Source organism: Xenopus laevis, chromosome 7L (genome assembly GCF_017654675.1).
Source record: "Xenopus laevis strain J_2021 chromosome 7L, Xenopus_laevis_v10.1, whole genome shotgun sequence".
In the NCBI taxonomy this organism is placed as follows: Eukaryota; Metazoa; Chordata; class Amphibia; order Anura; family Pipidae; genus Xenopus; species Xenopus laevis.
In genome coordinates, this window is record NC_054383.1 from 35,331,488 (window position 1) to 35,357,977 (window position 26,490).

Consider the following 26,490-nt stretch of genomic DNA (forward strand, 5'->3'; position numbering starts at 1 on the left):
TGCTGATCACAAATACTTATGTTTACATCAAGAAAATTGATGGAGGAGGCAGAGATCTCACTAGTGAACTTAATTGTGGGATGCTTTTGGTTGGCTTCATCAATCATTTGGTGGAACTCCATCTCCGTTCCCTTCCAAATGACCAAGACATCATCCACAAACCTCCAATACTTGATGATGTGACTGTTATGTGGTCCTTTTATGAATAATTTTTGTTCCAGATTATAAACAAAAATATTTGCAAATGAAGGGGCGACCGCCGCCCCCATCGATGTACCCTGGCGCTGCCAGAAGTATTGTTCTTCAAATCTGAAATAATTTTTTTGTAAGATCAATGTTAAACAGTCCAGCAAAAAGTATATAAGATGATGTGATAAGTTGGTTTCCAGAAGGGCTTCCTCAATACAATCAATACCCTCTTTTTGTGGTATGGACGTGTATAGACTTTGGATGTCTATACTACATAAATACACTCCCCCTTGTGGCAGTATAGTATCCTGCAGTTTGTTTAATAGATCTGTTGTATCCTTTAAACAAGTGGGTATTTTTAACACTAGGGGTTGTAGGTACTGATCAACAAACCTCGATAAGGGTTCAAGAACTGAGCCAATGCCTGAAATAATAGGCCTTCCCGGCGGATTCTTAAAGGAAAACTATACCTCCAAAATGAACACTTAAGCAACAGATAGCTCATATCATATTAAGTGGCATATTAAAGAATCTTCCCAAACTGGAATATATATTTAAGTAAATATTGCCCTTTTACACCTCTTGCCTTGAGCCACCATTTTGTGATGGTCTGTGTGCTGTCTCAGAGATCACCTGACCAGAAATACTACAACTCTAACTGTAACAGGAAGAAGTGTGGAAGCAAAAGATAGAACTCTGTCTGTTAATTGGCTCATGTGACCTAACATGTATGATTTGTTGGAATGTTTGTGAGTATAGTGAATCCTACGATCCCAGGGGGCGGCCCTTATTTTTTAAAATGGCAATTTTCTATTTATGATTACCCAATGGCACATACTACTAGAAAAGTATATTATTATGAAAATGGTTTATTTACATGAAGCAGGATTTTACATATGAGCTGTTTTATGCAATATCTTTTTATAGAGACCTACATTGTTTGGGGGGTATAGTTTTCCTTTAAGTGCCTTATGTACCTTGGGAAGTAGATACAAAATTGGGGTACGAGGGTGTTCTGTGCATAAGAATTCTTGCTCGTGTTTAGTAATTACCCCATTAAGCATTGCATCATTAATTAAGCAGTCTATTTCCCTTTTAATCTCAAACACTGGATCCTGCCCAATCTTCTCATAGTGGTCAACCACACTTAATTGCCTATAAGCCTCTGCCATATACTCTTGTCTGTTCATGATCACAATGGCCCCACCTTTATCAGCCTGTTTTATAATTATCTCTTTATTGTTTTTTAAGGTAGATAATGCTTCTTTTTCTGCGTTGGTAAGGTTTTGTTTGACCTGCTTATGATGGGCATCCCAAATATGCGACACTTCATTAATTACAACATTCTCAAATGTAACAATAGAAGGGTTATCAATTTGCGGTGAAAAGGTACTGGGTTTTTTTAGGGTACTAGGTTTCTGTACAGTGTCCACCTTTGTCTCCCCTAAAAAATGCATTTTGAGTTTCAATCTCCTAATGTATTTAAGAAACTCAATTTCCCAACTGGTATAATCATTCTCATAATAGGGAACAAAACCTAGACCTCTATTCAGCACCGAACGTTCGGCTGATGTAAGAATATACGAAGAAATATTAATGCATAAGTCATTCACCTCCTGCTGGTGCGTGTCCTCTGGGGATAGTCCTCGCGGGGTATCGGGGCTCGAGGATTCCTGTACTGGCGTTGTGTTGTCCGCCCTGTCTCCTCTGAGTCCCGTTCTAAAAAATGGTGCAGGGAAGGAGAGGAACTTGCCTCATCGCTGCTGCTAGGTATATCCCTCCATTCTCTGCGTTGGGAGTTTTGCTATTGGCGTGGTCTCCACTGTTGGACAGGCAGTCCGGTCCGCGCTCTCCCTCTGGAACGCTGCCAATCATAGCCTTCCTCCACGCTGTACTCCTCTCTCCTCTCATGCGTCCCGCCGTATCCACCACGTGGCTCCCATCGTCCACTCCGGTCCTCCCGGCGTCCAGCGCGGTCCTCGCGCCGACTACTGCGCTCCTCTCGCCATGTGTACACCCGATCAAGTAAGTAATCATTAGCAGGGGGCGTGGCCAACTAGCTATGTGAACGGACGCACGCACCTATAGCTCCCTGGTTTTAACCGCTTTATCCGGACTTTATCCTGCACATTTTTACGGCTGAACTTGCTTAAGGTCTGCCGATAACTACTAGTGGTAACCTGATGGGAAAGAAAAAACCGCCTGTGGCAGAAACCTCCGATATTCGGCCCCATCTTCGTGACTCGGTGCGGCCTTCCAAGATGGCGGAGCCACGCAGGCCTGAATTGCCTAAGGAGCAACGCGCACATCCGTCGAGGGTAGCTGCAGCGCTCCCTCAGGCGACGGAACCTTTGGAGGAGATTACCTTAGATCCTCCACTATCTCCTACCTTATCGCACCCAGCGGTCGCCAGCACTCCTGAGGAATCCCCTGGCACAGATGACCTCACGCTTGCGGAGGTGGTGGCGACTTTGCGTTCCACTATCCAGACTTGTCACGCCGCTACTATGGCGAAGGTGGAGGAACTCAAGGTGGACTTTGCTATCCTGCGGCAAGATCTCCAGACGGTCCGAGAGAGGACTGGTGAGGTAGAACGCCGGGTGAGCGATTTAGAGGACATGTGTACTCCACTGCCGGAGCGCATTGCTAACCTCACCCGCAGATTGGAAGCAGCAGAGGCCAAGTCTGACGACTTAGAAAATCGGTCAAGGAGGAACAACATCCGATTTGTTGGCTTTCCAGAAAGATCTGAGGGTCCGGACGCCACGAAATTCCTCGAATCCTGGCTCAAGCAAGAATTTGGCTCTGATACTTTCTCATCGGCCTTTGTCATTGAGCGAGCACACCGTATTCCTGCCCGGCCACCTCCGCCTGGGGCTCCTGCTCGGCCCCTCATTGCTCGCCTGTTAAATTACAGGGACAGGGATGCGGCCTTGGCAGCAGCACGTCAGAAAGGTGAGCTTACCTATGAGAATTCGCAAGTATCCTTATATCCAGATTTCTCGAATGAGCTTCGGAAGCAGCGCCAGCAATTTATGGGTGTCAAGCGTCGCCTCAGGGAAGTTGGTCTACAGTATGCTATGCTGTACCCTGCAAAGTTACGGATCTCGGCAGATGGCAAAGCCCATTTTTTCCTCACTCCGACTGAGGCTTCCAACTGGTTAGACCGACGCTAATTGCTGTTTCACCCTCAGGATGCGACTCTTACTATTTGTAAGTATAGGATGGCACATATTCTCTACTATTTTGAGGCCCTCTTACAGGCCCACGTATATGGATCTTAACAAGAAGTCTGCCACTTGTGCCCTGCTCTTGGTTCTGTCATTGGACTATTTTGATTACCCGCTTTGGACTACTGCCCTGCATAGCGGTTCCAGGGAGCCATGTTGAGAAGTTTATTTGTTTTGACTCTATACCCTCATAGTGTTATTTACTACGTGAACTGTATTCCTTTTCTTTTTTTTTTTTTAGGTTGCGTGTGCTGTACAGTTTCGGCACACCCCTCTAGGCTACTCTATGTTTAGGGTTTGGCATTCCTCCAATGTCGGGGGATGTAGGGTGGGGGTTTTTGGGATTGAATGTCTTTCTGCTCCTTTTCTTCCTTGCTTTTCCTTCTTGTTCTTTCTTCTCTTTCTATCTTCTCTCTTCCTGTTTCTTTCTGCCTGTGTAGGAGGGAGTCTATACTCACAACTCGGGATTACAAATGTCAGCTGAACTTATAGCCATCTCCTGGAACGTGCGAGGGCTTAGTTCTCCTTTGAAGAAAACACTGGTATTCAATTTCCTACGGAAATATCGCCCTCACATTGTTTGTCTCCAGGAGACGCATATCTGTAAATCCTCGAATCCCCCTTCACTTAAAAAAATCTGGATAGCTCATGCCTATCATTCGCTTTATTCCAATTACTCTAGGGGGACTTCTGTTTTGATAAGTAAATCCTTGCCCTTTCACTTGCTGAGTATTAGGAACGACCCTGATGGCAGGTTTACCCTTTTGCATGCCTCATTGGCAGGTTTCCCCTATATTATTATTTGTGTGTATATACCTCCCCCATTCAACGACTCCTTACTTTATGACCTTCTGCCATCTATAACTTCCTTACCTCCTGACCCCCTGCTTGTCCTAGGGGACTTCAATGCTGTGATGGATAATGACATAGACAGGATAACGACTTCGTCCACTTATAGAGCGGGCACTAGGGCGTTGCGGGACTGGGCACAAGTAGCGGGTCTGGTTGATGTTTGGAGAGTGTGTCACCCGGAGGATCGTGCATTCTCCTGTTACTCTAGAGGGGCGATGTCGAGGATTGATCTTGCCTTTGCCTCGCCATCCATGTCTTCCAAAATTACCAAAGCAGAGTTCCTTCCTAGAGGAATCTCAGATCATGCTCCTCTAAAAATTACTTGGCAGTCTCATTCTGCTCCGACCAGTAGAATTTGGAGACTGAATCCGTACTGGATTACCCATCCTGACATTCAGAAGGACATTGAGCAGTCTATAACCCATTTTGTTCAGGCTAACCTAAATACAGCAGAATTGCCCATAGTGTGGGACGCCATGAAGGCGTATATTAGAGGCGAATATATTTCCAAAATTTCCCATGTTCGTAAAAAAGCTAATCAAGACATGGCAAAAACTGAAGCTGATCTCAGTGAGGCGGAGGCGAGATACATCCAAGACCCTCTGCTCATACTAGGCTCATGCATGTTCTGGCGCAACGTCGCTTTGCCCAGGCGCAGTGGAAATGTGCTCGAAAAAGCCTTATGCATTGCAAATTTGCTTTATATGAGAAGGGGGACAAGAATGGCAGGTTGTTAGCCCTCCTCGCTAGAGAGGAGTGTGCTAGGCCTGCTATTCACTCTCTTGTCAAGAATGATACTGAGATGATCTCTGACCCTTTAGAAATCAACCGAAGCTTGGCGGAATTCTATCAGTCCCTGTACACTTCTAAATTACAGAAGTCCTCCCCTGAGATTGCTGCCTACTTACAACAGTTAGATCTCCCTAACTTGTCCCTAGAACACAGAACCTTACTTGATGCCCCTATTCAGGAGCAGGAAGTAATGGAGGCAATAGCTTCACTGCCTCAAGGGAAGACCCCGGGCCCGGACGGCATCCCTAACTTATGGTACCATCAGTATGTTAACCAACTAGCCCCACTTCTTACGGATATTTTTAACCTGGCATCACATTCGGCAGCCCTTCCGTTGTCTTTTCGAGAGGCCACAATAGTTCTAATCCTGAAGCCGGGAAAGAACCCCCAATTGCACTCTTCTTATAGGCCCATCTCCTTAATTAACTCGGACGCTAAAATTTTTGCCAAGGTGCTCGCCCGTCGGCTTAACTATGTCATAACTTCAATCATAGCCCCTGACCAAGTTGGTTTCATTCCACATAAGGCTGCGGAGCTAAATATTAGGAGATTGTACACTAACTTGGTGATACCTCACGTGAACAGGGGTACCCGAGTCATCGCCTTCTTGGACAACGAGAAGGCGTTTGACTCAGTTGAATGGGCTTACCTGTGGCAAATTTTGATACAGTTTGGCTGCCGAAAAAATTTTATCACTTGGATTCAAGCTCTGTATACTCAACCCACTGCCAGAATTTTATCCAACCTAGAGCTCTCTCCCCCTTTCAGATTATATAGGGGTACCCGCCAGGGGTGTCCGTTGTCACCGAGCCTTTTTGCACTTGCCATGGAGCCGTTGGCGTGCTTAATTAGAGACTCGCCAAGTATTCGAGGCCTTGAAATAGGACATCTTAAAGAAAAGATTTCGCTTTTTGCTGACGACACGCTCCTCTATCTGAATGACTCAGGTCCTTCGCTCAACACAGCCCTGTCCTTAATTGATACCCATACCAACTTTTCAGGCCTTAAAATTAATTGGGCAAAATCATCCATAATGGCATTAGACCCTCTAGCTCTAACTAATATGGACCCGTCCCTTCCCTTGGTTCCAGTGGAAACGTCAAAATATTTGGGCATAGTTATTCATCCAATACTGGACAAATTCAAAGAGCTCAACCTGGATCCGTTGCTGGCCCAACTTGTCCAAATGATTGATAAATGGCTCAGACTCCCCTTATCTCTGATTGGCAGAATAAATTTGTTTAAGATGAAATTTCTCCCTAAATTTCTGTACCTCTTCCGTCAGTCCCCCATATGGATGCCGTCCGGGTTCTTTAGGGATCTCCAAAGCCAACTAACTAGACTTTATTGGTCGCCAGGGGCTCCCAGGGTGCAATATAAAGTATTGACCTCTCCACTTATGGAAGGGGGTTTGGCAGCGCCGGACATGCTAGGATATTTCCTGGCTGCCCACTTGACATCAGTTAAGCGCTGGCTTGGTACTGATCCGGAGGATCCAGTGACGTTACTTGAGGCACAGTTGGTGGGTTCACTGGAAGGGCTAAGAAATCTGGTTTACAGGAAACCCCCGGGTGTTCCTTTCCTTACCCCTATGATACATAACACAGTAAGGGCATGGCAGAGGGGTTTGGCTAGATTACATCAGGGCCCTGGGTCTATGTCCCCACACACTCCGCTATGGTTTAACCCTGCTCTACAGGAGTTGGTTTCAGTCCCTGACCCACAACTGTGGGTACACTGTGGGGTAAAATGCCTGGGGGATGTTTTTGATGATGATAACTCCTTGCTCTCTTTCCAACAGCTCAAGGACACTTTTGCTCTTCCCAACAATATGCTGTTTAGGTTTTTTCAATTACGTCATGCCCTGACGCAACAATTCCGCACAATCATCCCTCGCATTCAAACCTCTTCACTTGAGGATGTTCTCCGTAAGGACAGTCTTCTGAAGCCTCTATCTACCATTTATGTTTCTCTTCGCCCATCTGGAAGTCTGCCTATGCCTGGGCTCTATCAAAAATGGATTACAAATATACCTGATTTAACTCAGGAGCACTGGACTGACATTCTGGCCAACTCTCTCTCCCCGTTGATACGGGCCCGCGATAGATTGATTCAATTTAAATACTTACACAGAGCCTATTATTCTCCAGCCGTGCTTCACAGGATGAACCCCGCATTCCCTGATGTTTGCAACCGCTGCAAGGGTTCTCAAGCGGACTTTTTCCACCTGACCTGGAAGTGCCCCTTAATCGAGGGATTCTGGACGGAAATTGCTTCCTACATTTCCCACCTTATGGCTCTACCAATAGAAGTGCACCCAACAGTGCTGTTACTCAATTACCTTGCGGATACAGTTACCTCCCGTACAGAAAAAACGCTCCTCACCTTCCTCCTTTTTTATGCCAAAAAGGCTATTGCTATTAAGTGGAAAGATGATCATCCACCTACCATTGCTTTCTGGATTACCCTAGTGGAGCAAGCGCTCCCGATTCTGGAACAAGTATATTACTCGAGGGGATGTCCTGCTAAATTTAACACTATCTGGACATTGTGGATACTCCAAAATGAGTCTTACTCGGCTAGGGAACCGGACTCCTCTCAACTTACACTTGAGTGGTTACTGGACCCGAACTGTGACTGAGTTACTGGATCTCGTCAGGGCATGTCTGATGGACTTTGAGGGCAAAAAGGCAGATTCTGTAATTGCTGTGTCTGCATATGACTAGATATGATTCCTAAGGTGTTGTATGTGTGTGATACTTTGGGTCTCCCTCCTCCATGCCTACACTTTCTTCCTTTCTTCTCTTTCTCTCTTGCTTCGTGCTTCCCGTCTCTTTATTGTTTCCCCGGGGTGTTATTGAAAAACCACTGGCGCAATGTGTCCTTAACCTTTCCTTTTATTATTATGTAACAAGTTTGTATCACTCTGTGTTTTGGACTGTGTGCTGGTAACAAATAAAACTTTTAAAAAAAAAAAAGTAATCATTAGCATCTCTTTCAAACTTGGCTACTTTTTTGGAAGCTATATTCTCCCGTAGACGCTGTAGTTGCTCAGTGTGTTGTGACAGCGTTTTAGATACATAATCCTCTCCTTTCTCATTAACAAATTTGGCACGTAGGGTCTCAATCTCACCTTTAGACTCCTTTATGCATGTAGTCAGGTGATCCACCGTTAGCAGCATCAGATCTAAGCTGCATTTGTTGCATATAGCGTGCCAGTGCTGCATGAATGTTGCATCCATTAGGCCCAGGTTTGGCTTGATATCCAGCCGTAAACCCCTAGGTATCCTTTTGGATTTTATGTACTGTGCTAGGGTGCTAGCATGTAACGAAGTACTCAATTCCTTCTTTTGGAGGTTAAGGATTTGTTTGGAGAGATCATAATCTGGTAACACTGTATCTACACCCAGATTTATATGCTCCACTCGTCCCAATATTCGGTCGATATCCTTTTCATCATATGCAAAGGTGGATGTGTGGTCTCCATTGCTTTGGGTGGGTTCCACCGACATCTTTCTGTAAAGGCTGTATGTGTGTAAGACGGAAAAGTAATATCACTCACAGGGTAACACACAAATCGCCCAGCATTATTTGCAAGCCTTGATTCCCTCTGGTGTTCCGTCAAGTCACCACAAAAGTACTTCAATCATGGGTATGGAAATCAGAGGCAAACAGCAGAATACCTGCTAATAAGTGCTTTATTGTGCGTCCACACAACATGTTTCGGGCAGCAAAAAGGCCCTTTTTCAAGTGTGTACAAGTCACAGTGAAAAGTTGCTTTAAAGAGCCACACAGGAAGTCCCACCTCTTAATTAATCAATCAATATGTCACATTTAACCCTTAAAAAATTTTTTACAATTGGCTCTTAACAGTGTCACCAATGCTTATCTGGATATATAACATATAAAAAATGTTGTAAAATCCATAGAAAAAGTTAAACGTTAAAAGATCATGTAATTGTAAAGAATACATATAAATATAATAGCCTCCAAGTCCATCCATCGTGTCGCAATGGTGTTAAAAAATTGTGCATTGTCTTCCAGGCAATTCCCAGTGATGTGATAAAATCAACCTGTATATACAAATATATAAATTAACTCCAACTCCAGAGCTCGAAAGTAAAGATTGAATTTATTCGCTATCTAGTGGTCTAGTGTGTTTGCCCTTGAATTTGGTTTTAATGAAATGGTCTTGACATAATACACTTGTTTTTTCCTGAGAAAATTTAAGTCACTAAAGAACCAAACATCATCTCTATTTAATTGCCCCTAACATTTAATAATATATATTAGTATTTAATATCTTATCTGCTCACCTTATGTGTGCTAATGTTATAGCTTTGTAATCATGCTAGAGAGCCTAGTTGTAAAATATTGCATAGCACTGACATGGCTTTAATAAGACACTCTGGGAGTGGCATTCCTGTATTTTATAGCTTTCTGGATAACATGTTTCCAGGCAGCAAATTCCATACCTATATAAATGTATTAACACATAAGGGGTTATTTATCAATGTCTGAATTTATTTCAGTACTTCTCATATCCAACTCTGAATTCCCCAATGGACCTTATTTATGAAGAAAAAAGCCCGTAAAAATAGGGTTGGGCAAAACTCCAGAGCTTTCCCCAAAAACTCCAAATTATTCAGAGTTTTCCCGCAAAAACTACGATTTTTTTCTGAGTTTTTTTGCTCCGAATCCCCGAAATCATCAGATATCAGTACGGACATCAGCACAGACACTGGGACCTTCCCCATTGACTTATACAGGACCTCGATAGCTTTTAGATCTGGAGTTTTTAGACCATCGGACTTTAATAAATCTCAAATAATTTGTAGGTTTTTTCTTGCTCCGAAAACTAGGAATTATTTGACCTTCGATATTGGAGCTTGATAAATAACCCCCTAAATGTTCATTTAGTCAGATTTATCAAAATGTGAGATTAGCGTTTACCACAGAAAAATTCACCCACATTCTATTCATTCCTATGGGATTTTTCGAAGAGTGTTTATCAATGGTGAAAGTTAGAGTTTACCATAGGAAAATAATAAACTTTTGTGTTTTGTTTCTTGTTCTACAGATGCTAGTCTACAGCCCTATCTTGAACAAATAAATCAGATTGAAGAACAGGTGGCCTCTTTGGAAAATGCAGCCTACAAACTGGATGCCTATTCAAAAAGATTGGGTACTGCAGGCTCTGTGTTTTTATTGTAGTCATAGCAGGTTATTTTTCTCATGTATGGAGATCATTTGTGAGGCATAGAATTGCCTTTTGCCTGCATGCATGGCAGTATTGCAGCTGCTTCTAACTTAAATTGCCATTATGTTATTCTGCTCTAAAATGTCTGCCAAATTAATATTTTTTATTTTCTATTTCTGAGATATTTATGGGAAAAGAACTGTTTAATGCAGACATCTGCACATTATTGAGCTTACATGAGTAAAATCTCTGCATATGCAACCAATGTACAAAGACAGAAAAAAAATGCCTAGTAATTCTTTACTGAGGGCTTTTCTATCTTAAAATCACAGCATTTAATATACATAAACTAAGCCCCCTACATACAAAAGCCCCCTCAACTGCCCTTCATAGGCCTGCCTCACCTCTTCCTCAGTCTATTACATATAAAATTGCTTCTATTTAATAACCTGAGATAAAAATGCAGAGCAGTGCAGCAGAGTTCACATGTGTTATCTTCAGTCCCTCACTGTCCTCTTCTGGTCTCTTCAATGACGTGGAGCATGCACAGTTAGAGCTAGTCCAAGTTCAGCTTCAACTCTGCATGCTATGGCTGGCTTTGTGTTGGTGTACTGCCAGAAGAGGATCAGAAGGGACTGAAGATGGTTCCTGTGGACTCTGCTGCACTGCTCTGCATTTTTATCTCCAGAGAATTGAGAGGGGAGCTTTTGTATGTAGGGGGGTTTAGTTCTCCTTCAGCTATTTAGTTCAAGTAGATATTTATGCATAAGTGAACTACTGAGATGTTTTAGCTGTTGTAATTTATCACCACAATTCATAATAATATTCACCTTTTATTTCCTTACAGAAGCAAAATTCAAGAAACTAGAGAAACGGTGAGAGAACAGTTTTTAATAGTGACTACTCAGCACTGCAAAAAGAGCAAACTCCAGTATTACTTTGTGCAAACCACAGCCCAGTGAGCCCCTGATTCTACACTTGTAATATAAACTTAATAAAAAAAAACACATCTGAAAAGAAATGTTCGTTTTGGTGTTTTGTTTTAAATTTGGCTTAAATGGCCTACATATTGTAGCTCTATTTTTGCAGCTTTGTCACACGTGCATATCTGGGGCACTATCTTATTATGCACATGCGTGTGCCCAACATGGCTGCCCGTGCCAGATCCACCCTCCTGGTACAGGCAGCATAACATTGGTGTGTGTATGGCGGGTTTTTGACAAAATATTATTGTTTCCCCCAACCAGAGTATGAGCTCTATTAGGCCACACATCTGGTGAGGGAAACCATTTTCAGATAATAGTTGTGGTAGAAAATTGGGAATAGCTGTGAGTATGGTGGAGATAGTCACCCAAAAAAATCCATACATTTTATAACTATTGTTCTGGAGAGAATCCAACAGAAGCAAATTGAACACAACTAATCTGTTTACAGAACTGTTATGGGCTCTATTTGCAGAAAGTTGTTTCTTCATAATTAAAAGATCCTTAGACCCCGAAGTGAGAATACATAAAAAAATCACAGGTATCTCAACAACTGATCTTGCCCCCCATGTTTATGGAGCAGGATTAATATAAAATCATTGTGTCATATAAAGAAGCGTGTAGAGATCCTTTGGGGGAGGCATAAAAATGACTTGAAGGACCTACAGTTGGACAATCCTGTTTTAGCACTACACAAAAAATATAGTTAACTTAATTGCTTTCTCTCATGGTTGTCCCTGTCTGAATTTCTTACAGTTTGATGTTTGGACTTCTATTGTCACCTTTGGTCTTCCAACAAGTACGATGGCAACTGTTCAATTTAGGAGGATCAAAGTTCCTGTGTGGCTTTTTGTCTCACCTACCTTCCCATTTCTTGAATATGATAATGTAACATAAAGGCACTGCTTTCCAAATGTAAATAGGAATTCTTGCACCATTCGTTTTTAGTCATACATATTCCCATACCCAGGTGTATTTACTCAGAATAATGTGTGAATAACCACACACTCTGAGATTTCAAATAGGCAGATGCAGGCTTGTGCTTATGCAACAAAGGGAACAATAGTGGCACTTGCATCTGAAACAAACTCCAGAACTGCCAGGAAAGAAGAGTGCCAGACATTACTAAATAGGATTTGTGCAAATTGTCCTGTTCCACGGAATTCAGTGTTTACCCCTTTCCATGCTAACTGATTATTTTTAACCTAAACTTCCCTCATAATGTAATAGAGCAGCATCTCTGTTGCTTTAAGCTGGCCATAGACGCAAAGATCCGATCGTACGAATCGAGGATTTGTACGATTTTCAGAGTGTGTGTAGAGTCCCAACAGTTTTTTTCCTGTGGAGATCGGTCGTTTGTTCGATCGGAAAGGTTAAAAGATTTCTGTCGGCTGCCGATATCGCTGTTCATACGATTTTCAGTGGGAGACTGTCACCAGCTTTGTCAGATATAACTTTCGTACGATTGCTGTCAGGGGCAGAACATCGGCTGATCTGTTCTTTAACTAATTTATTTAATCTGAATGGTTAGTGGCAGGTCGGGAGATTGGGAAATCCAATCCTTCGAAGATTCAAACAATCGGATCTTTGCATCTATGGCCAGCTTAAAGGTCCAGCTGTGTTTTTGTATCCTCAAGCAACACATAAAAGGAGATGTTGTTTGAAAAAAGTAAGTTGATTAAAAACTACTAAAGGCTATTATCTAAATGTTTACGCCCCACCCACTGTTCTCTCTAAATCAGTGATCCTTTAGGGTAAGGCCACACTAAGCGATAGCGCGGCGATTTGACTCGCCGCGACTATTCGCCGCGACTTTTAATCCTCAATCGCTGGTGAAACTTTGGCGCTGGCGTCTATGGGGAATCGCTGCGTAAAAACACACGCGGCGATCTTTTTTCTATTGTCGCTCGAAATCGCCTCGCTAGGCGATTTCGAGCGACAATAGAAAAAAGATCGCCGCGTGTGTTTTTACGCTGGCGATTTTGCGCGATTTCCCATAGACGCCAGCGCCAAAGTTTCGCCAGCGATTGAGGATTAAAAGTCGCGGCGAATAGTCGCGGCGAGTCAAATCGCCGCGCTATCGCTTAGTGTGGCCTTACCCTAACTTACTGGCTGGGACCCATATCTTGGTCCCCTTGCTATTTAGAGTGGGTCTCCATGGTTCCCACAATGGGAAATCTCTTCCTACAACCAGAGTTCCTCTATGGCCAATATTTTATCAGTGTGGTCTGGAAAATTTACAAATATAAGAAGGCCAGTATTTACAGTTGCCACCTGTTCGGTTTTGACATGAATAGTTTGGTTTTGTCCTGTTCGGGTTTGAACTTTCTGTTCGGTAATCAGCCAATACATGAAAAGCATTTAAATACTGAGATACTCACCTCAACACGGCTTAGTTACTATCAAGTACAGTTCATTTCTCATTATTACAGATACAAAAAAAGCAAATCAATCAAACATAAGTGTTTTTTTTCTAAATTAGCATTGCTGTATTTCAGAGCTTTCTGGATAACTGATTTCTCGACTTCGAAGTAAATTCGAAGTCGTAGTATCCTATTCGATGGCTGAAGTATCCAAAAAATTACTTTGAATTTCGTTTTTTTTTTTTACTTCGAATTCCCTCAAATTCACTTTGACCCTTAGTAAATCTGACCCTAAAACATTGAGAATACTAGTTAGAAATCCAGCTAGTTGCATCTAAGTGATGCAATAACCTTGCCCAGTGATGCAATAACCTTGCCCTGGTGTCATAACTCCACCAACATCATTGTGCCCACCTCTGATGTCATCATGCCTGTTCCTACATCACTGCCCCACCCCCAATGTTATCTGCCCCCCCCCCACACACACACACACACACACACGTGTTCAGGTTTAGCCATCAGCAAAGGAGGCAACCCTACCAGTATTATTGTTTTCAGAACAGAGGGCAACCTTGCCTACAACAAAAAAAAAAAGGCAGGTTACAAAGTGGAATTTGCAGTTTGAGTCCAGAGATAAACAATAACAAGACTGACTGGATGATCTGTAATGGGTCGTGAGCTCTATTTGTATTATTTTTTTACACTAGGGGGCAGATTTACTTAATTAACCCTTGATATTCGACTGCCGAATTGAAATCCTTCAACTTCGAATATCGAAGTCGAAGGATTTACCGCAATTCAAATTGTTCCATTGAACGATTAAATCCTTCGAGTCATTTTAATCCATCGATCAAACGATTTTTCTTCAACCTAAAAATTGTTCAAAAGCCTATGGGGACCTTCCCCATAGCTAAGATTGATGTTCGGTAGGTTTTAGGTGGCGAACTAGGGGGTCGCAGTTTTTTTTATAAAGAGACAGTACTTCGACTATCGAATAGTCGAGCGATTTTTAGTTTGATTCGAAGTCGTAGTCGAAGTAGCCAAAAAAAATCATTCGAAATTCAAAGTTTTTTTTATTCTTTTCCTTCAATCAAGATAAGTAAATGGGCCCCCTTGTGTGCTTTATTAAACTTTTGCTGGGTCTTCTTGTCATACAAATATTTGCTTTATATTCACCATTCACACTAATCTGTTTTCTTTTAACATCTGCTATTTCTCTCAGTTATTTAATGACATGAGGTCCCAGCTATGTACAGTTCCCTCTTTCTTCACACGTTCGTTGCACCAATTCCCCTCAATATAGTAAAGCACTAACTTTCCTTATTTCACTTAATCTACCCCCTCCCCTCGGAACAACTTTGGAAAACGGAATGATCACGCCCATTTTAGGGCGGAAATGATGGTTTCACCTCTTTCGTCAGTTCCGGTCTGCCTTTCCCGCTCTCTGGGTTGTAAGATTACGCCGCTGTACGCCCGCACGCAGCCTTCACGCGTTGTGTGTGCGAGAAAGAACAGCTTCTGCTCGATTGCCTCCTCAAACCGGCATCCTATTGTACGCGCTACAGGTAAGGGAACGACTGCCAACGGCGGCCTTCCTAATACGCTAGTGTTGGGCGGTGACGGTGAGGGGAAAGAGTTATGCGATACTGCGTCTTACGGCCGCCCATTGAGAATAGCTTTACAAGGCGCTTGCATTAGGCCTTGGCCGCCATTTTGTGTTCTTTTAGAGTGAAATGTTGTATCAGGGGTTGGTTATACTTGGTATGTTGAATAGCACAGGCGTCCTACCTACGCTTGTCTGAGGTAAACCGAAAGTGGAATCTTTGGAAGTTTGGTGCGACGTTCTCTGTACGTCTCCGTTCCTCTGCGCGTGCGTGAACAATACACCACAGCTGCGCTGTTCAGCTTGGGCTTTTGTGCTGCACGTTCCTCTGTTCTAACTGATTGGCAGAGGTGAGAGCTACAGCTCCTGTGTGTATGGGAGGTCTGTTGTGTGTATGTGTGTGTATATATATATATATATATATTTTATATATATATATAGCCATTCAAAGGAGAAAAGGCTCAAGTTACACAGCAGATAAGATCTGTCGAATATAATGGTGTTATCCACTATTTAACCTGTGCCTATTTAAACTTTTTTTCAATTTCCATCATTGCTACTCAGCAGCTTGTTTATATGAACTATAGTTGTGTTTCTGAAGCAAACCGATCAGTTTTACCAGTTCAGTAGTGATGTGCCGGTCAAGAATTTCTCGACCCGCACCTGACCCTAACCTGCCCGCTCTCTACCCGCATCTGACCCAGGCCCGCTGCTCCCCTTTTATTTATAGACCCGCGCCCATCCACAGTGACGTCACAAAAGGGGCAGGCAGAAGTCTATAAATTCCGTGGCCGGCAGTACTAGGTCGCGTGCGGGAAGAGCAGGAGAAGAGCTCGACTTGCACCCACCCGCACATTTCGTCCAGGAGTCGACCCGACTCGCAGGCTTTGGGTCGGCCCGCACATCACTTCAGTGCATGGCAACACTGCGTGATATTTTCATTACCTTAAAACGCTTTCAGTTTTTGGTGTTACTGTTTCTTTAAAACAGTCCTGGCATCATAAGTAATGCAGCCAGCTATAGTTGGGCCATTTGCCTGTTTCATCCCAGGCCTTTCCTGAGGAGCAGTAAAGTCACCTTCCATTGTGAGTAGCGGTCAAGTAGGGACTTTTAGGTACCACCAGGCTTTGTATGTCCCCTCATGAGTCAGCTGAACTACTTGACTACACTACTGTCCCTCTATCATGTTAGTGAGTGAGGGCTACAGTAAACTAATGGCTTGTTTCCTAAGGGTGGGATAAATATGATAACTAACTGGTTGGTGAATACAGTGACCCTGTACTCTTTGGAGCTGTCCTGGGATTCAAAATAGGCATTTCAAGTAGTAAGAGACACAAACAGGCCCAATAAATAGTGTCTATGGCATTTTATGGTAGTCCCTCTGGCATTTGTCAGAAGCCGCAGATCTCCATCCCACGTCTGCTTTGGAGTTCAATTGAATGTGTATTTTGAGTGCCAAATATCTCCATAGAAATCTGAAGTACAACTTAACTCAAATGAAGGTTGGTGTAAAACAACCAAAAAAAATGTCATTCACTAAGAATTAGGAATGCACTAAAACCACAATTTTGGATTCGGCCGAAAACCCCGAAAATCCTTCCTGAATACAGGTCCGCATTTACATATGCAAATGGGGTGGGAAGAGGGGAAACCTTTTTAACTTCCTTGTTTTGTGACAAAAAGTCATGCGATTTCCCTCCCCATCCCTAATTTGCATGTGCTAATTCGGGTTCAGCCAGGAAGAAGGGATCATCAGAATCCTGCTGAAAGGGAGAATCCCAAACTAAATCCTGGATTCGGTGCATCCCTACTAATAGTTAATTGTTTACTTTTTTTGGTGTAAAATACATTTTCTCCAGTTTTACAGGCCATCTTGTAAATGCCCTTTTTATTCTGTATTGCCAAGCCATACCTGCAAATGAACTAGACCTCCCTTAGCTGCTTTCTTGAAACTAGAAATATAGAGGATAATACATATTGTGAGACAGCAGACTAGGACTATTTTTTATTGCATTGTACAGGTATGGGATCTGTTATCTGGAAATCCATCATCCAGAAATTACTGGATTACAGGACTGTCTTCTCCCACAGACTACATTTTATCCAAATAGTCCGAATTTTTTGAAATGATTTAATTTTTTTTCTGTAATAATAAAATACCTTGACCTGACGTTATTTATCAAAACCAGCCTATTGGGTTTAGTTAATGTTTAAATGATTTTCTAGTAGACTTAATGTATGTAGATCTGTTAGACTGATCCTTTATACAGAACCAGGTCCTGAGCATTCTGGATAACCAGTCCCATTCCTGTCCTGGAAATAACTTTGTCTTAAAGGAAGACTATACATAAAACAGCTCATGTTTAAAACCCTGCTTCATGTAAATAAACCATTTTCATAATAATCTTTTTTAGTAGTATGTGCCATTGGGTAAACAATTGCCATTTTCAAAATAAGTGCCGCCCACTGGGATCGTAGGATTCACAGTGCACAAACACACCATACATGTTAGGTCACACGAGCCAATTAAAAGACAGAGTTGTCTTTTGCTTTAACACTTCTTAATGTTAGTTAGAGCTGCAGTATTCTGATGCTTAAATATTCATGTTGGGGTTAAAGTTTTCCTTTAATACACGTCTACCTTATTCTACATTGGCTTTACTATTAATTTTGTTGTACCATTTGATGTAATCATAAATATGGATTTGCATGATCAATTCCCTAGTGAATTTGTTGCAAGTTTTCACTTCCCTTAGTTTTCTCCTGCATGATTGTTACAAACATGTCTTATGTATAAACTTTTTTTTTTTGTTTTTTTAACAGGGCTGTTTAAGACATGTCAGAAGAATACATTGTAAGGGTTCGAGGCTTGCCTTGGTCATGTACAAAGGAAGAAGTACTTGAGTTTTTTTCAGGTGGGCACCCTGCATATTCAGAAACTTAGAACATGAGCAGTTCTGTGTTTAGTGCATGTAAAAAGTAAACTCTCTTATGATTTGGAAGCTGCCATTAAATTTAGCAGAAGGCTTTTTCTTCACCATTGTATAGGGATGCTACAATCTGTATACTGTCAAATAGCAGATCCTTTACAAAAGATACATTATATGAACATTCTGTCTTAAACATTTGTATTAAGACCTGTGCCACCCTGGACACTTGGGGGCAAATTCACTAAGAATCGAAGTTGCGCCAGGCGCAACTTCGCCAGGCGAATTTTCGCCAGCACTCCGCAAATTCACTAAAATGCGAAGTTGCGCACAGGGGTAGCGTAAGTTTGCGAAGTTGCGCTAGCGTTGTTTCGCTATATAAAGCGAAGTTGCGCTAGCGAAGGCTAATTTGCATACGGCGCGAAATTCAAATTTCAATGGAGGAACACGTATCTGCACTACAAATGCCTAGAAAACCTTCAAATCTGCAAATAAAAATTTTATTTTGCCCTACACATGTGCCCACTGTCTAGGTAAGTTGAGTCAGGAAAAGTAGGGGGGAGGAAGGGGAGCCCCAAAAAAATTTCGATCTTTTTCAGCCTATCAGCCATCATGTAGAAAACACGCCAGCGTTTTTTGGGACTTAGAAAAATTTTTGACTTTTTTTGAAACAATCCCTATCTACTCTATTGCGCTTCGCCAGGTCTGAGGTGGCGAAGGAAGTCTAGCGTAAAAGGTAGCGTTCGCTACACTGCGCAAGTTAGTGAATTTGCGTAGTTTCGTCGCTAGCGAAAAATCGCCTGGCGTAAGGTTGCGAAGTAACACTAGCGAAACTACGCCAGCGTTCGTTAGTGAATTTGCGCAGTAGCGAAAATGCCGCACGCTAGCGAAAAACCGCTAGCGTTCGGCGCTTCGCGCCTTAGTGAATTTGCCCCTTGGCCTGTAGTGTTTTTACTCCTTAAATGGGAAATCCGGCTTCCAAACCAAATTTGATAGAGGTCCACATAACACAGAAACCCCTAAGATACCTATCCGTTACCGGTATGAATTAATGCCATTTTCTATGCTGAAATCCAGCTGTTTAGCAGTTCTTCTCTTTCTGCATCATTTGAAATCCTGGCAGGGAAGGAGGGACTAAACACTGATGTTACAAATTGTTACAAGTTCTCCACAGCTTACAGACAGCATGCAGGAACTACATAACCCACAATGCATTGCACTGCGATGTTCTGTTCCTTATTGAATTCACGTGTGCAGGGAATTGTGGGGTTTGGAGGATGCAAGCTAAGGACAGATGGCTGCTGATACAAAGTAACATTAGTCAGCCAGCTCAGAAAAGCAGGGGGCTAGCCTTAGGGAACTGTTCAAAACCATTAACTTCTGAAAAGTCTGCATGTTTTTTTTTAATTGATGTATATTGCAGAGTTTCTTGAAATTATGTTTAATTTTCAAAAAGCTTAAGTTATGTTTGTGTGGCATTCCCCTTTTAAGTGAAGTCTCCTTAAAGGGATTCTGTCATGATTTTTATTATGCTGTTTTTATATTTAAATTACACTGTTTACTCTGCAAATAATCTCTACAATATAAAATTTAATTCCTGAATTAACAAGGTATTTTTGAAGGACAGATTCATGTTTTTTGCATCCTTTCTTACCTGCTATGTTCATCCCCTTTGTGCTGTAGGGTTTAAAAGCACATGTTTAATGCATATAAAACCCTTTTCTTTTTTTTTGTTTTCTTTTAGAACCTTAGTTTATTTTTTTTTTGTTACTGGCCCTTGAAGCGCAAAGAAAGCTGCCATGCTACTTACCTCTGCAGAAGGATTTTTTGATTTCATACTTTATATCGTGTAACTAGTGACTTTTTTTTTTTTAAATAAAGCATATTCATGTTTTTGTTTTAACAATACCACAGAATGCAGTATCATTGATGGTGTTAGTGGGATCCATTTTACTACCTCCAAAGAAGGACGTCCTAGTGGTGAGGCTTTTATTATATTGGACACAGAGGAAGACCTTAAGAAGGCTTTAGAGAAAGACCGAAAATATATGGGACACAGATACATAGAAGGTATTTTTTTTTGCCCTTTACCTAAGTTGGAAAGAAAACGTTTTGTTTTTTTTTAATTAGTGAGAGCGACATTCTGAGCAACTTTCCAGTATATTCATTAAATATTTTTAATAGTAAAAATATATTTGCAAATGTAATCACTACTGTTTGTGGTATCTTTACATTCTCTGCACTCCTAGTTCTGACTTCTGAAACTAAATTGCAAACCAGCTAAGGCCTTATAAGAGATTTCAGCTTTGAATTGCTGCCCCCATGGCTACACAGCAGCTTGTTTATATAAATTATAGTAGTCTTTCTAAAACAAAACACATGGCAACTGTACATTATAACTTAATTGCTTTAAACACTTTTCATTTAGGTGGTGGAATTCCTTTATAAGCACTGTTTTCAATTGCAACTAGATTTACTCATAACTAAAACCAATATAAATTATAAATGTAGGTTGGAAAGTTGCTTAGAATTATATTTTATTTTACCAAAACATTTTGGTTGAGTAAAGTTTAAAACTATATAAACCAGGGATCCCCAACTGCTGGGCCGTGGACAGTCTTGAATTGGGAGCCGTCCACCGGTCCGGGTCAAAAGAGGTTGGGGGCCCCTGATATAAACCACCTACTTGCAAAAGGGTACCATATTTGAAAGCAATATCAAATGCTGTCTTTCAGTATTTAAGTCAAACAACACAGAAATGGAATGGGTTTTAAAACACAACAGTACTGATGACGTGGAAACAGACTCTGATGGAACAGTTCGTCTTCGTGGACTTCCTTTTGGCTGCAGTAAAGAAGAGATTGTACAGTTTTTCTCAGGTATCCCGAGGCAAATTTTGTAAAACTACTAGTGCATAGCTTTCAAAAATAACCAATTTTGTTGTTCAGTTACTTAAGTTGTGGAGTGTCAAGATTACTGCCTAATACTAGCTACTTCTGAGGAAGCCATTTTTATACCTTCATGTATGTTAGACTTAAAATGTCGACACTCTACTTAGCACATGACCTTTCTTTTGCTAAAACATTGATCATATTTTTCTTAGAACAGTAGAGACGAGGTTTAAACACACAAACATATTGTCCCTTTTTTTTCTTTTAAAGTCAAGATATTTATGGGTTTGGTATAAAGTTAAAATTAACATAAGCAGTTCATTTATTAATGTCTTATTGCGGGGTGGTGGGGAAAAAAGGTACTGAAAATTTAGTCTTCTGGTTGGTAACTGAGATTTTAAAGCTATTACTATTGTTGAGATGGGATTGTTTCAGCCTTTAACACTGTTCCCCTGATGGGGTTATTTGTCCTTGGGTTAAAGGGTTGAGAATCGTGCCAAATGGGATTACATTGACGGTGGACTACCAGGGGAGAAGCACAGGGGAGGCCTTCGTGCAGTTTGCTTCAAAGGAGATAGCAGAAAATGCTCTGGGGAAACACAAAGAAAGAATAGGGCACAGGTGGGGATGGACAGACTGGGAAGGTTATTCCTCTTTTCTGTTTCTGTTTTTGGGCTCCGTTTTGGTGGGAGGGGGTTACAGTTTTACTTCTTAAACTTCTGTCGTCCGTACAGATGATGCGGTTTTTAATGTTTAAATGCTAATTTATGATAACGTTTCTTTTTGCTTAATTTTTAGTTGTACAAATTGTTTTGGCGTTTTCATGGGTTAAAATAGCATTATTTATTTCTTCACTGGAAAATACTTGTCTTGCTTGTTCTCCATTACTGAATTATTCTTTCCAAACGTTTGTATAGATACATTGAGATATTTAAAAGTAGCCGAGGTGAAATAAGGTCACATTATGATCCTCCTCGGAGAATGATGGGACAGCGGCCAGGGCCATATGACAGACCTATGGGAGGCCGTGGAGCTTACTATGGAGCTGGCCGTGGAAATATCTATGATCGAATGCGTGGAGGTGCAGGGTATGGTGGAGGTAAGTATATTTTCTAGAATTCATAATCTTTGCCTGTGTTTTAGTTCGAGAGAATGAGTGCCCTTTTTTTCCTTGGTGGAGGTGGTGTTTACATTTTTTTTTAAGGCTGAGTGTACCTTTTTATTGTATTCCCAGGCTATGGTGGTTTTGAGGACTATGGTGGTTTTAACAACTACGGCTTTGGAACAGAAGGATTTGATGACCGGTTAAGAGAAAACAGAGGTATTTCTTTTCTACTGATTTTTGCCTTGCTGCAATATACTTGAAAAGTATTTACTATTGCAAATGTACTGCCATCTTTCTCTGAAATCGTAAAACATTTTTAGGATTAGTTTTAATGTTTAGAAATGTATTTTCCCATTTGACTTATGCTGTAAAGTATTGAATGGATGTTTCTGGTATTCAGGTATGACTCAAGCATATGCTGGAGCTGGTGATGGAAGTGCAGGGTTTCATAGTGGGCACTTTGTACACATGAGAGGATTGCCTTTTCGTGCTTCAGAAAGTGATATAGCCAATGTAAGTGTCTGTCTCCTCTATTATGCTGTTACAGAGAAGGAAAATCCCTTTCTATTTTTTTAAGTACATAGGAGCATTACAGACTATATACTGTATGAATAAAACCCTGTTTCTCCCTTTACAGTTCTTTTCACCCCTAACTCCTATCAGAGTTCACATTGATGTTGGAGCGGATGGCAGAGCAACTGGAGAAGCCGATGTGGAATTTGCAACACACGAAGATGCAGTAGCAGCCATGTCTAAAGATAAAAATAATATGCGTAAGTAGTCTTCCATGTTGACACAAAAAGCAAAGTAGTTCTAATATTTTGAGATTTCAGATTCATGTTCTGTCTTTGATTGCTGCCTTCTTTTGAAGGTCACTATACCTGATAATTTAAAGCAGAGTTATGGTTCACACAGGGGTGTACTTTCATAGATCTATGGTATCTCCTTATATTAGACTACTTATAGTTGTATTCGAACACAAAAGATGACCTGTAGGAAGTGATAAGGCGATTGTGGTCGACGTAATGCTGCTTAGACCAGCCTAAACCTGTAAGCTGAGACAGGAATGGTTTAATAGAAGCTTGGGTAAAATTAAACCATATAGGCTTTATGATAAAGCTTCTGTCAGACGTAACGTTTTTAGTGATGCCGTGATACAACATTAGTCAATAGTTAAGGAAACACTCTACGTACCTATGACTGTTTCTATTCTAGGACACCACAATGTTCCAAATGTCCAGTATGCTGTAGGCCTAATAGGTACATTTGTAATGGAAAATAGTTACCCATCTTAATTTCACTGCAATTCTATTTATGTTTAACGTGACTTTCTGTCTACTGAAAAGTCTCATTTTGACATAGTTGTAAGACTTTTTTTTTCTTTTTTTCTTCCCACCTTAGAACACCGGTACATTGAGTTATTCTTGAATTCAACTGCTGGAGGTGGAGCTGGAATGGGATGTTATGGCCGGGATGGTTTAGGTATGTCGTTTCATAAAATGCTATCAAACCATGTCTGAATAATGGTCTATTGTGTGGGGTTTTTTTTTTTGTTTTTTTATGAAGCTGTGTATACTCTGTATCAATCACTGATGCTATGTAGAATTAGTCTTTGGTCTAAGCCAGGGGTCCCCAATTTTTTTATTTTTTTTAACTCGTGAGATTTAAATGTAAAAAAGAATCCATGGGGATGTCAAATAAGGGTTGTGATTGCCTATTTGGTAGCCCATGTGTGGACTGGCAGCCTACAGGAGACTCTGGCAGTGCACATGGTTTTTATGCAACTAAAACTTGGAATTCAAAAATAAGAACCTTCTTTGATACCACTGGGGGCATGTATTGATAAAGGCTTTTTAACCTACAATAAGGTGCTGTTCCTTGCTAAATCTGATGAGTCTAGTGGATTGTGGCCACAATGGAACATGCACCTGTTCTCTTGAGGAGTGTTGTGCTGACTCAAAACCTGTTTCTTAATTTCAGAAAACATTCCACATAGAAAACACCATTTTTAAAAAAAAAACAAAAAACAATCCTGTGGTTTACTTAGTGGTCTGAAGATCATGGAATTAGATATATATTTGCAACTCCAGTAATAACCCCTTTAAAAAAAAAAGTGAACCTACATTTTGGCCTGTTTCAGCAAGTGAGAACAGACAGAGAAACTTTTTTACTTTTTGTATTAAACACTCAGTGCTGACACACAGACCTGTACTTTGTTGGCACAGGTATTTGGTGCATTGTCCCAACTGAGAACCAGCAATAAATGAGAGCTTTTTGGTACATAGTGACAGCAGTAGGGACTTTTACTGCCAATCACTGGTCTGTCATATTAAAGCTTGTTACAACAGTAATATTAAATAAACAATTCCTATGGGAAATAAGTTCTTAAATTATTTTATTTTAGATGGCACTGGTTATGGAGCTGTGAGCAGAATGGGCATGACTGGAAACTACAGTGGGTGTTACGGAAACCCTGATGGATTAGGAGGCTATGGTAAGTGCTAAGTGCCCAATATCAGTAGTTTGTGAGACAATATAAGTTGTAAGTGATTTACGATAACTGTCATGGTTGCGGGATTGTTTCAAATGTTATGACAATACAATTTATTGAAAATGTTACAGGATTGCATCTACCTACTTTGCTTCAAAAGCAGTAAAGCATGTTGCATCTGCATGTACTTGAAACCATCCACCAATGTAGCACTCCCTTGGCAAAATGCAGAGTTTAATCCCAACAAACCGATTCAGCTGTCACTGCTCTTTCCTTTTCAGTTTGCAGAGGGTTCAAGGTTGCACACAAGAGCATGCCGATTGCTTTTGTCTGTTCTGTCCCACATAAAAAAACATTTTGAAGCATCTAGAGGTTGTATGCAACCGCCTGTGATAAATTGCTTCTGTTCTATGGGACTTTAGTCTCTTATTGAACAATTATGAAATGTACTTTTCTTTGCAGGAAGGGGCAATACTGGAAACAGCGGGGGCTACTATGGGCAACATGATAACATGGGAGCTGGATGGCGTGGAATGTACTAGCAGGGATTGCCTTGTCTAAAGGAAATCCTGGAAGAAGCAGATTTTTAGTTACTGTTTGTGTTTAGTTCTTTGTATGGACTGAAGGAATACGTTCTTAAACTTTTAGTGAGCAAAGTTCAGTTGATGTTGCCTGTAGGAATTTGTTTGACTGAAAATGTTGACTTTGAATAAATGTTTTTTTTATGATTAAAAATGTCACACTGCTTATGCATAGGCAGACCTTAATGGATTTTGCAGGATTTTTTTAACACTACTTGGTGTCATTTATCTAAGGGTGAAGAGGCAGTTCTTCACACAATTCTCAGATCTACCAAAAATAGAAGTCTATCAACGTTCTTTTGGTGGAGATTTTTCTTCACCCTTTGATAAATAGGCCCCTGTTTTCACTGAAGAAATTCTGTAATGCCTCTTAAAGATAAACACTTTTTCCTTGTCTGCCTGTGATATTTCTAAAGACAGGATGGTGGATACAATATTTATTTTTTACTTTTATACTTGTGCTTGTTTTGCTTTCTGCATTTCCCTTTTGAGCCAGTTTTTTAATACACAGCTTTTTAACCCTTTTAGTGCCAGATGCAGTGGACTCCACGTTGCCGGCATAAAAGGACCATAATGCCAACTTTGGAAATTCCAGTTTCCACTTCGACCTATACCGAGTCACGTGTTTACTGGCAATACACTGGGCAGCAAGATCAAAGGCATGGGGGTGACACTGAAAGGGTTAAAAAGAGCATATTTGGAAGTAATATGCTTTTAATGCTGTTACCAGAGCTTGTCCATTTTAATTCTACCGTTTGTAAATGAATACACCAAATTAACAATTTGTAAATCAATAAAAAAAACCAAATCTCATTTTGGTTGAGAAAACAATTATTTGTGCTGAGTAGTGCAGTTTTTCTATTTCTACTCTAGCTTATAAGGTCATTAAATGGACCTAGTAGTAAAGAATAAAGTTTTGTTTTTAAGGAAAAGCTGTATGAAAAGAGGTATTTTGTTTTTTAATTGAACCATTCTGCTGTTCATGGTCCCAGAAACATTACACACCACTGACCTTCTTCCGACTTGTAATGATATATTGCAGTATAAGCAAAGGAATCTTGCAGCGGTGGCCTAGGAAAGGTTAACACTGCAAGCTGAGCCTCCTTCATAGAAAGCAAAATTTTTTTGGGTCCTAAATTCTGTCATTGCCCTAAGTGTTACTGCAGCACTTCTGGGTTGGGCGAAAAGGGACTGTTTACCCAAGTCAACTCCATGAATAAAGACAGAATGAAGAGAAACAGATGCTGAGAGCGGGATAGTGAGGATAAACCTGATTATTTCAT

The 26,490-nt window shown here is 41.0% G+C and overlaps 2 protein-coding genes across 4 annotated transcripts in view; both read left to right on the forward strand.

Moving 5' to 3' along the window:
- bloc1s2.L (biogenesis of lysosomal organelles complex-1, subunit 2 L homeolog) overlaps positions 1-11,280 on the forward strand; it is a 21,257-nt gene extending 9,977 nt beyond the window's left edge. Inside the window, 2 exon segments of the mRNA NM_001097734.1 lie at positions 10,144-10,248; positions 11,111-11,280. Coding sequence (NP_001091203.1) covers positions 10,144-10,248; positions 11,111-11,142 — 137 coding nt within the window. The 3' untranslated portion in view covers positions 11,143-11,280.
- Positions 11,281-15,016: 3,736 nt separating this feature from the next.
- Positions 15,017-26,038, forward strand: hnrnph3.L (heterogeneous nuclear ribonucleoprotein H3 L homeolog). Of its 3 annotated transcripts, none has more exons than XM_018224571.2 (12): positions 15,017-15,174; positions 18,036-18,127; positions 20,054-20,209; positions 20,875-21,018; positions 21,513-21,651; positions 21,948-22,129; positions 22,265-22,351; positions 22,536-22,648; positions 22,773-22,908; positions 23,537-23,617; positions 24,540-24,629; positions 25,736-26,038. In XM_018224571.2, the coding sequence occupies exons 2-12, from the start codon at positions 18,049-18,051 to the stop codon at positions 25,768-25,770; spliced, it is 1,242 nt and encodes a 413-aa protein (XP_018080060.1). In that variant the 5' UTR covers positions 15,017-15,174; positions 18,036-18,048; the 3' UTR covers positions 25,771-26,038.
- Positions 26,039-26,490: the final 452 nt, after the last annotated feature.

Bases quoted from the DNA above. Each gene is read 5' to 3' on its own strand.
- hnrnph3.L (XM_018224570.2), top strand. From the start codon at position 18,049: ATGTCAGAAGAATACATTGTAAGGGTTCGAGGCTTGCCTTGGTCATGT. The intron at 18,128-20,053 runs GTGGGCACCCTG...ACAATACCACAG, and splicing joins AGTACTTGAGTTTTTTTCAG to AATGCAGTATCATTGATGGT. The intron at 22,649-22,772 runs GTAAGTGTCTGT...CTCCCTTTACAG, and splicing joins CAGAAAGTGATATAGCCAAT to TTCTTTTCACCCCTAACTCC.